The sequence below is a fragment of the Primulina eburnea genome, chromosome 4, assembly GCF_022965805.1.
Source record: "Primulina eburnea isolate SZY01 chromosome 4, ASM2296580v1, whole genome shotgun sequence".
Taxonomy (NCBI): domain Eukaryota; kingdom Viridiplantae; phylum Streptophyta; class Magnoliopsida; order Lamiales; family Gesneriaceae; genus Primulina; species Primulina eburnea.
Window position 1 is genome coordinate 3,435,405 of NC_133104.1, and position 11,856 is coordinate 3,447,260.

The 11,856-nt window shown below is 31.5% G+C and overlaps 1 protein-coding gene across 1 annotated transcript; it reads left to right on the top strand.

The window, feature by feature from the left end:
- The first annotated feature begins 10,075 nt into the window (after nucleotides 1-10,075).
- On the top strand, nucleotides 10,076-11,555 carry LOC140830658 (protein JINGUBANG). The gene has a single exon (XM_073194076.1). It carries the CDS (start codon nucleotides 10,157-10,159, stop codon nucleotides 11,408-11,410), a length of 1,254 nt encoding a protein of 417 aa, XP_073050177.1. The 5' UTR covers nucleotides 10,076-10,156; the 3' UTR covers nucleotides 11,411-11,555.
- Nucleotides 11,556-11,856: the final 301 nt, after the last annotated feature.

Here is an 11,856-nt window from a genome sequence, read left to right on the forward strand (position 1 = left end):
AAAATTATCAATGATCTTCTCTCGTTATTTTATTGTTATCACTAAAATATGTATCCATATCTCTAGCCTGATTATTGTCAATGCTCTTTCTCTTTGGTTTCTTTTTATTTTTTGATACTCATACAAATGATTTGGTGCCATATATAATGGGGGACGCAAAGTTATTCTATAACCTCCCGCACTAGGATATGATCAAGCATAAAATAAATATATATTTAAGTGAAGAAATAAAAAAAATAAATAGTTAAAATCATATTCTTGGAGCCTAACAATAACATTAAACCATATAAAAATAATTATCCATATATTACCAACAATAAGCTCCTCCCAAATCATTGGATTCAAAAACAATATTATTATCTTCAACTTTTTTTAAAAGAATTATAAAGTTTGTCCCAAAAAAAAAAAACTTGGAACCTGAGATTAGTTCAACACATATTTGCTGCTCATAACATTATTTTACTTCACAATCAAATGAATTTTCTACTCTTTACTGTATATTCTATACAACAATACAAACCATAAATAATTAAGCTATAAAATTCACATCAAAACAACTCCAAGATAATGAAAAGATCTCCACATGAAGATGATCAAATCCAAATATTAATAAAGATCCAACTCACAACTTCTTCCAAAACATAAATCTCCCTCTACTTATGTGCTTTGTTTTGATATTTTTGTTTCATCCAATGGAATCCCGCGGTGGCTCCCGCCTTAACCTTCTTCACACCGGTGGTGGCCGCCGCCTTCGTCTTGTCAAGCTTGTCACCGAACATTTTGGAGGACTTCGACGACGAATTCGAATGTGTTTTATCTGTGGGATGACTATACAATGGTTGAGGATCCCATTGATCAGCCCATGAGGTCTCGTAAGAACTATTTGATGCCATTAATTCAACTTAAAATCAAAAGATAAAAAAATAAACTGATCAGAATCAGAAAAGAAATTCGAAGGGTTTGTTGTTTATTTGAAAATGTTGGGATTTCAAGAATGGAGGTGGTGTATTTATATATGTTCTTGGCTGGCGTGTGTCTGCTATTACGTATGGCACGCGTGTAAGGAACATTGCGGGTTCGGGGAAATTCAAACCATTTGAACTGAATAATGTTTTAACTCGAGACTTTTTGGACAGCCAATTATCTTCGGTTTCTAGAACTAAAAATTAGGTTATTTAATTAAATAATTAATCAATATTTTTAATTTTGAGTATCATCCAAATTTATTCAGTATGTGTCGAATTAACTATTTTTTTCATAATGGGACAATCTTTATGTTATATAAAATAATCATATAATACAGAAAATGATATATTTTAAAATTTAAAAATCTTAAATATGTATATATAAATAATACAAAGATATATTTATTCAAGTTAGAAACAACATACATATAATCAAATATAATTATATATATAAATAAATCAAAATAAGGTCTAATATTACTAAAATATATTTTTACTAAATGCCAAAATTAAAATAATCATATATATATAAATAAAATTTTAAAATAAAAATAAAAAATAGATATTTAAAAAAAAATGTGTGAACCGATCAGACCAACTTTGTCCGGTTTTGGCCGATTTGACAAGCTAAACAGTTTTTTTTAACATTTTTCGGATTACAACCATGACCGATTTCAGGTCGAACCAATCAATCCGGTCGGATCCAGTTTTGAAAACTTTGAGATTTTTTTTTATTGTTTTTTTACTATTCTAGTAGTAATTGCAAGAGAGTCGTGTTGTAAGAGAACATCGAAGTTATCGAATATTATTCGTGAACACACTTGAAACGTAACATATATTTATTTAATCTACAAATGACAACTCCTTAAAAAAACATTAACTTTTAAAATCTTGGAGATTATAAAATGAGTGGAATTTTTTGTCAAGTTGGGCTCCTATTGGCTGGCAAGATCTAATCGGTTCATAATTATTTTTCTAATTTTGACTTTTTAATTGTTAAAAATTATATAAATTATTCAATGAACTCATGCAATTTATGAATAAATTAATTAACGTTTGTACGAAGGGTTAATTAGTTAATTGAGTTTAATTCAATCTATTTGAGAAGATTACTCTCATAATCAATCCAACGATACTAACGACCATTGTTACATTAAAAAAAAATTATATGATGTCAAGTATAAAAAGTATTACTCTTAACATAAAAAGTAATATTTTTCATAGATGACTTAAATAACATATATGTCTCACAAAATACGACCCGTGGAGACCGTCTCACAAACGTTTTTACCTTTAATCAATAATAGTTATTGGATTTACCGCGAGGACAATACCACAAATGTAGCATCTCATTAACCAGATAATTGTATTATACTTTATGTTAGTTTGGGATAGCCTTCATTTAATTAATTATGTATCAATTAATTTTTAGGGAAGGAAAATTGCTGTACCTAAATTTTCAAAGAAAAGGATGTTAACTCAACAAATTTAATTACCTTAATTAATGTCGTGCCTAATCTTGGTTAACTAACTTAATATAGGGTTAGAGTCCACGTAACTTATCCAGATGGAGATGACAAGAAATTCAAATGGAAATTTGTGAAAGTCTTTCTTTGCCAGATTATGATAGGTTTAATTTCTTCTAGATGTATCCCGAAAATGTGTGTGTGTCCAATAGATATATAATTTTGATATGTTTTATCACGTCCTAATAGATTAATATAACATCAACCGGTTGACATAGAGGTAGATACAGTTCTGAAAAAACATATCAAAATTGTATATACATATAGAGTTAATTATATTTTAGTTTTCTATAAAAAATTTGATATTATATTCATCAGTCATATTCGTCTTTGTATTCAATGGTAAGAGGACATTCATCTTATAGATATATAATTTTGATATGTTTCATCACGTCTAATAGATTAATATAACATCAACGGTTGACATAGAGGTGGATACAGTTATGAAAAACATATGAAAATTATGTATATATAATTAATTATATTTTAGTTTTCTTTAAAAATGAATTAGGCGAGAGAAAATTGTTATTTAATATTAAATAAATTATTTATCTAATTTACAATATTTTCTTATCCGTCGAATCTCACTGTATTTATTTTATTTTTTTTAAATTTTTTTTATCGTTGCTGGATGTCATATATCATGCAAAAGATATATGCCCATTAACTAGGGAGGGAGAGTATGCTGCATCTAGATTAGCTTTTGGATTAATATATGTAATGAGTTTACTTGTTGGAGTATCGTTTCTCGCACCCAAAATACAATGAAATTTTAAAAAATTGTTTTGATATTCAAAACGTTCTTGGGCGTCGTATGATTTAAACTATTAGTAAGGTGTTTAAATTTGATTTACGTTTATGTTATTAAGAAAGTTGGACATCAAACCAGTACGAGATTAGCGGAAGCAATCATTCTTGTAGATCCCTATGAACTTTATTCACCTTCTAATCAGGTTCACAATCAGAGACTTTATTTATCATTGTACTAGAAATCCACACGAATTTTGCTTTGAGATAATCAATCAACATAAATAGTCGGATTCCGAGGGAACAACGGCGGCAAGGAGTCGACATCACGGTGTGGAAAGGGAGGTGATCGACCGATACCCTCTAAGGGTGATGGGTGAAAATTGCTCTCGTATGGAGAGAAATAATCAAAATCTTGGTGTAGATTTTCTAGTTGTGCATTGTATTAATTGTGTATTATTAACTTTTGATAACTTATATTTAATAAACATATCATTTCAATCCAATCAGGATTATCCTTGAATCAGGATTATATATTTTCATTATTTAAAACTCTTATGTTGTACTTTTCATTCTTGAAAATACCTGGTGTGATTAAATAATTATCAATTTTTGATAATACATGATATAATATAATTAAATAATCATTGTTTAATTACTTAATCAATTAATTAATTAATTCTACACTTCTTCTATAATATTCAATGAGAATCTTATATGGTAGCCGCTACTACTTAATTATTATTTAATTAGTATATTAAATTTATTAATTAAATAATTGTGAACTCATTATAACCTCAATCAACAATCAAAATTGGTCGATGCATAGAGGGTATAAAATTTCATTCATATAATGAAAAGTGAAAATTTCAAAAGTCAAATTTTCACTATTCCAATTTTTGACAGCTCTCTGTTTTATGAACTCCTTTACTAAATATGACAGTTGTACTTTCGTCGTAGCAGTTAGCAGTTAGCTAACTTTCACAACTTCTTATAATGGGCTAAAATTGCACGAAGCTCAATAATAACTAAAAGGGCCAGGTTAATATTGGAACTTGGATTTAACTCAACCCTAAAAGTTAGAGCTTAGCCTTTCGGGTTGAGTTAGGTCTAAGTTACAACCTTAAAATGTTATCAGAACCCGAGTTCTACCGTTATGTGTTGGACTGCCTATAATTAGGATACTCGTTATGCCGATAATTGGGTCATTTGTAAACTTCACGCTCCAGATGTCCATTCATGGGCGTGAGAGAGGTGTGTTAATTGTCTCACATCGGTTGGATAAATAACCTTGGAGTTGTATATATGGGCTTGGACAATACTCTCTCCTTGAGCTAGTTTTTGGGGTTGAGTTAGGTCCAAGTTCCAATTTTAACAAAGACTGATAGGTAATAACCATACATAAGTCTTAATCGGTTAAAATTTTATCATTAACATAAATCTTAAATGAAAAAAACCAAGATTATATAAACACTATTTTTGTTAAGCATCACTCCATTATATGCAGGTATAATAGATTGAAGTGTATAATAAATATTAGCATCTCAAAAACCTTCACAAAAGTTATCGTGAGACCATCTCACCGATAAATTTTTTTGAACGGATCTTCAACCTTATCCAGTTCATGAAAAAATATTACATTTCATACCAAAAAAAAGTATTTTTCATGATAGATATGGATGAGATCGACTCGTCTCACAGATAGACATACTACTTAATATTATAATCATGTCAATCTTTAACCAAATATCATATAGTTAATCACATGACATAAATTACTCAAATTTTCATTAGTAATACTCATAATACACATCATTCAATCGTCGCACACCCCGTACCAAACAGTACAACAACTAATATTGTTGTTATGAATTTATGATACACAATAAAGAGAGAATTATAGCTTCTTATCATTAAATAAATAATTAGCTGAATTACATGCGAATTAGATTTTGATAAAAACTTGTGTGAGACGGTCTCACAAAGCGTATTTTGTGAGACAGATCGCTTATTTGGGTCATCTATAAAAAAATATAATTTTATGCTAAGATTATTACTTTTCATTATGAATATCGGTAGGGTTGATCCGTCTAACATATAAAGATTCGTGAGACCATCTCACAAGAGACCTACTCTTAGATCTTAATAGTGGAAAATATATAGAAATTATATTTTGAAAATGGGAAATAGAATGTTGTACATTGCAGAGTCTCCTGAATTTGAATAACTATTGATCGTGATAAGAAAAGGGTTCTCCAACTTGCACCCCAATTTTGTATCGGTGTGGAAATTTCGAGCACGGCCGTTGGTGGAATCAAAGCTTTCAACAGGTTGGCAACTTGCCCGAATGTTCGGTACTGTTTCCTATCTTCTTTCGTTTGATGTATAAACCACACAATTAAATAATTTTATTTTAATCCTTTCGATTAGACCCCCATAATTTTTTCCTTCGTCGAAATTTGGACGTTTCAAAAGTCGGATTTGGACACTAGTAGTAATATTTCGACTTTCCTATCCATAGTTAATAGAAATTAATTCGATTTATCTGATCTGAAGATGTAAATAAGAAAAGATAATGATATCTGCTATATAGGTATGAGCTCGACCTAGCTATATCAGACCAGCTCAACTAAGAAGTTTTGTATAATTAACTTATCATAATAGAATGTAGATAGCAAGTTTGGCGTGGTAAATTGAGATGGATTATTAATGTACATATAATCTATATATAGTTATAATGTTACTTATGACTTTTTTTATAAGCTAAGTTGAACTCGATCTCGATCAATTTTAGAAAGTCGGACTTGCTTGATTCTAGTTGCATCATTTTGGGATTGGTACATGATCATACTTTAATGATATTTTTCATTTTTGAGAATGATATTCTCAAAATGCTTTGAATTTGATAAAAAAAGTATGAGGACTAAAGTTATAAACTACCATAATTTAAAAGGACTAAAATGCGATATGACGAATGAGGAAGTAAGAGCGGCGCATATTTTTGACTGATATAACAATGACCAATGAGTCGGTCTTGAGATGTACCCATCTAAACTTGTAGTGCGTGGTCCAAAATAATATCTTCAAATATATATATATATATATATATATATATATATTGAATTTTCAAAATATAATAATAATAATAGTAACAATGAAAGAGTTAAATATAGAGAATCCATTGTTTTTAATGGTATGAGAATCCGCAACCACTATCTTTCGATGCGTATTGATTAAACCTCTGAACTAACGCAATAATCTACAAAATATAATAGTATAGTAAACAATACTGGGCAAATTTTGTTTGACAAGTTTGCTAAAAAAATGTTAATAGAAAATTTCGAATTTTTGATAATTGAACAAATGCTCGTGTATTCCATCAATTCAAAGAAGGTGAGAATCGATTGTTCTTTGTACATAGATTGGTCCATAAGAGGGGGTGGGTTCTAGATCGTGACGACTTTGAAAATTTGTGTAGTTAAGTTAATCGAAAAAATAGCAATTAATGCGATATGGGCAGGGGATGTTTGGATTATATTTATAATCTAAATAGGTTATAAGTTCTTTTACTATAATAAATATAATTAAATTTGAAAAATAAGTTAGGCTCACCTTTTTTTCTTAAAATAAATTTTATATCGAAAACCAATGTAGAGTAGGTCTCTTGTGAGACGATCTCACGAATCTTTACCTATGAGACATGTCAACCCTACCGATATTCATAATAAAAAGTAATACTTTTCTGCGATGACGCGAATAAGATATCTGTCTTACAAAATACGACCAGTGAAACCCGTCTCACAAGTTTGTGTGAATAATTTATTCTGACAACTTATAAATATCTTTATAAAACAAAAAATATGCATCCTAAATAAATTAAGTTGTAAGTTTATATAATAGAATGTAGCTGTTATAATATCTGGACCATTATAAATTTATATCTTATTGTAATTTTTACCGTTATTAATTTAAAATTATAATTAAACTTTTTTTAAACTCCCACGGAGATAAAATAATTAAATAGTTTTTGTATTTTACATAAATTCTGGATTATATATTTTACTACAATTAACTGCATTAATACTTGAAGAAAATTATTTAAAAATTCTGGATTAGAAGATTTATAAATATATATTTTCAGAATTTTTATTATTTTAAAAGGTCGGACAGCTGGATGGTCCATGCTGGGACCAAGAATCATAAAAACGTGTTACGGGAAAATTGAACTGGAAACAATTGGAATTCCGTGTGTCCTGCCAACGTGCAAAACGACTTTACCTCGCCTACAAACATTCAATTCTTCACACTGCGTACAAGTGAAATTTGGAAATAAAATTGTTGTAATTAAATATTATTATTTTAGGAGTTTTGAACATCGAGAAATTAAATGTAATTATATTATTTTAGGAGTTTTATACATTTTAATTTTAAATGATTCATACGGGTTTTGTCCGTTCAATCTGGAATCAATTAATTCAACATCAATGGTGAATCAGATTGAGTTGCTTCAAAATAGATCCAGAACGATTTTAATCCGACACCAGAACTACTTCAGGATCAGTTTCATACTATTATACTAGACAATTCGGAACCGGTTTAATCCGATCAGTTGACATGCCTTATTTTAATAAATAAGGCATTCACGATAAAAAGTAATTACTAAATAAAGCTCTTTTCAATCGTGCTTGTTGATGTATAACTAATTATTATATTAATTAAAATGCAAGAGTAGGTCTCTTGTGCAGGCCAACTCTACTGATATTCACGATAAAAAGTAATACTCTTAACATAAACAATAATATTTTTCATAGATGACTCAAATAAGATATCTGTCTTATAAAATACGACTCATGAAATCGTTTCACACAAGTTTTTGCCAAAATTTGCTATATGTTAAATTAATATTGCAGCAAAAAAAATGTTATTACAACATAAATATATTAATTAACGATAATTAATATTTTTATTTGAGTATTTAATTAGAAAATGTTTAAAAAGAAACCCAAAACAGATGTGAATATGATTCTCTGAATTAGATATCAATGTTTTTTTGTCTGAATAATAATGTTTCTGCACCATTTTGTCCGAAAGGTGTTGTTTTTGTTTGATGAAAGAATTAGGTGAGAGACGAAAGACCTTTAGGACATGTGTGTAGATGTACGTATGCATGCATGTAAATATAAAATGTATACATAGATAGACATATGTTGTCGTAATTTTCTGTATCGCTTCAATTTTTTCGTGTCACGTCAATATTTTTTATAAAATTAGACTAAAATAAAAAAAAGTTATTTAACAAAATCAAATTTTAAATATTTCGTGAATAAAAATTTAAAGCGATACAAGTTAAAGTCGAAAAAGTTATTTTTTCTTTAATTATTTTCCATTATTTCTTCTTATTTTTTTTGTTCAAATTACATGCAACCATTGAAGAAAGATGTGTCTTTTGAGTGCGAAAGCTCCAATAGTCGATGTTGATCTCAAAATTTTTCAACCGTACACTCCATATCCCACTTTTTCTACTGTGCGCGGCTGTGCTAAAATGAGCCGGGTCCCGACATTTTCTATAGCTAGAAAAAACCGTCAGTTCCCACACTCCATATTATAATAAATCATAAAAATCAATTTTTACTATGTCATTACCTTTACACACTAGTGATACAGTGGAATAAACATATATCAACATGAGAGACGTTAATTCGATCTCATTCAAAAACCTTGACCATATAATAAAGACAAAAATTTGTGTGAAACGATCTCACGAGTCGTATTTTGTGAGACGAATCTGATCTTATTTAGGTCATTCATGAAAAAATATTATTATTTTTTATGCTAAGAGTATTATTTTTTATTGTGAATATCGGTAGGGTTGACCCGTTCCAAGATAAAGATTCGTGATGTCGTCTCACAAGAGATGTACTCTATAATAAATTATTAGATCTTCCCCATCCGCATTAGAAAAATATTTACATAGATAAATGTCAAATATCTCGAATTTACTCTTATTTCATCCTCTGTCGATTGTTAGGCGACTAGAATATTAGAAATGATGAATTGATGGAGTGTGCGGAGACATGCCTTCCCCGCCAATAGGGCTGCAAACGAACCGAACATGTTCGCGAGTTTTTCGAGCCGGCTCGATAAATATTCGATTCGTATTCGAACTTATCGAATTTGAGCCGAACTCGAACACGTTCGAACTTTTTTTCGAGCCGAACTCGAGCCCAAATTATTTTGTTCGCTAATATTTTATTAATATAATATAATTATATATATATATATACATTTCGAATATTTCGAGCATTTCGAGCTTTCGAACCTTAATATCCGAGCAATAATTCGAATAGTTCACGAATATATTCGAATGTTTCGAGCCGAACTCGAACTCGAACTTCATTTCGAGCCGAGTTCGAGCCCAAATATTTGAAATTATCGAACTTCAAATCGAGCTCGAACTCGAATATACCTATTTCGAGCCGAATTCGAGCCTGACTTTTTTACTATTATTCGGCTCGATTCGGTTCGGTTGCACCTCTACCCGCCAATATGATCCCAAGGAGAAATTTTAAAAATAAAATAATATAATAATTTCATTTTCTTTTTACACTAAAATAAAAATTTAGGCACAAATTTTTTTACTTGCTATGAATAAAGTTTCATAAAACAAAAAAATATATAATATAGATAATAGAGGGCATGCTTGCTTTTTCGAAGTTGATAAGAATTTGTATAGTACAATTTTTTTCCTTAATTATTTTTTCCCCCTGAATTTGCACTAAAATACGCTGAAAATTTGCTAAAGTGCGCATTGGATCTTTATATAAACCAAATGGTACATTCTCCCTTTGTCACACATTACTCAACAACCGTAGAATACTCTCCAACTATTTCAACACGCTTTCTTCCTTCAAACTCGAGATGGTCCGGTTCCTTCCATTCCCTTTGCATCTCCAATCCAACAAGCCCGGCCAAGAATCTGATGAATTCCAATCCAATCTCTATTCAGATTCATCTTCTAACTCATCTCTAGCTTCACAATCAAGTTTACAGTCTGTGCCTTCCCTAAGTGCTCCATCTTCCTACAACTTCGAACCACCCGCATCCGCCTCCGCGTACCACCAGGGATTGGTCACACTCAAAGGCCACTCCTCGTATGTGTTCTCTCTCACCCTCGCCGGGAAATATCTGTACAGTGCGGATTCCAATGGTGAAATCCGGGTATGGGATAGGATTAACCCTTCTGACAACAATTCATGTAACGGGTACACTGTTGCAGAAGGCTACGGTGCGGTGAAGTTTATGGTGGTTTTAGGAGAGAAGCTCTTCACGGCGCACCAGGATAACAAGATTCGTGTCTGGAAAGTCGATAACAGCTCTTTTCCTGCGCAGAAGTACAAGATTAATGCAACGTTGCCGACTATAAACGACAGATGCAGCAAACTTTTCTCCGCAAGAAACTATGTTAAAGTCCGCAAGAACAAGAAATGCACGTGGGTTCATCATATCGATGCCGTCTCAGCTCTATCTTTATCAAAAGACGGATCTTTGCTGTACTCAGTTTCATGGGATAGAACCCTCAAACTCTGGAGAACTGCTGACTTCAGGTGCTTAGAATCTGTGCAGAACGCGCACGACGACGCTATAAACGCGGTCGTTTCATCCGCAGATGGACATATATACACAGGCTCGGCAGATAAGAAGATTAAAGTGTGGAAGAAGAATGAGGGAGACCAAAAGCACTCACTCGTTGCCACTTTAGAGAAGCACAAATCCGCCGTTAACGCTTTGGCTTTAAGCACAGACGGGTCAGTGTTATACTCCGGCGCCTGCGACAGGTCGATAATTGTGTGGGGAAAAGACGGTGGCGCCGCCCATATGGTGGTGGCGGGAGCGCTGAGAGGGCATACAAAGGCTATTCTGTGCTTAACTGTGGTCGCGGACTTGCTTTGCAGTGGATCAGCCGATAAAACAGTGAGAGTTTGGAGAAGAGGGACAGGGAAGAGTTACAGTTGCCTAGCTGTGCTTGAAGGGCATAAAAGTCCAATAAAATGTTTGACAGCAGCTTTGGATGACAATACCAGTAATGATCATTCTGGTAAATCCTGTCTAGTTTACAGTGGGAGTTTGGATTTTGATGTGAAAACTTGGCAAATTTGGCTGCCCTCTACTTAGATTTTTGTTGTCTGGCTCTCTCTTTTTTCCCCTTTTTCTTTACTTTTGGACCATACAATGTACATGGAAATGAAATTTCAATTCAAGATTTCCTTAGTTGTGTGTGTTTTTCTTGGTTAACTTTTCAAGAAGGGCTGGTGTTATTGCATGAGTTTGGATCGAAATGATTGTAGGAAAAAAAGTTTGTTTGAGTAAAATATTTCAAATTTGTGGATATATACTAATTCTAAGTTCCTTTTTCTTTTTCAACGTAGTTAATTATCATTAATATGTTCACTTTGTATCATTTATTGTACACATTTGATGGATACTATCCAAATCATAGATATTTTTCTCTTTCGCATGCCTCACCATAAGTTACTTGATAACATGCAAGATGTAACCCTCACATTTTTCAAGGATGGATGGTGGCAATTGTTAGAAAGATACGGTTTACAAGATGGATC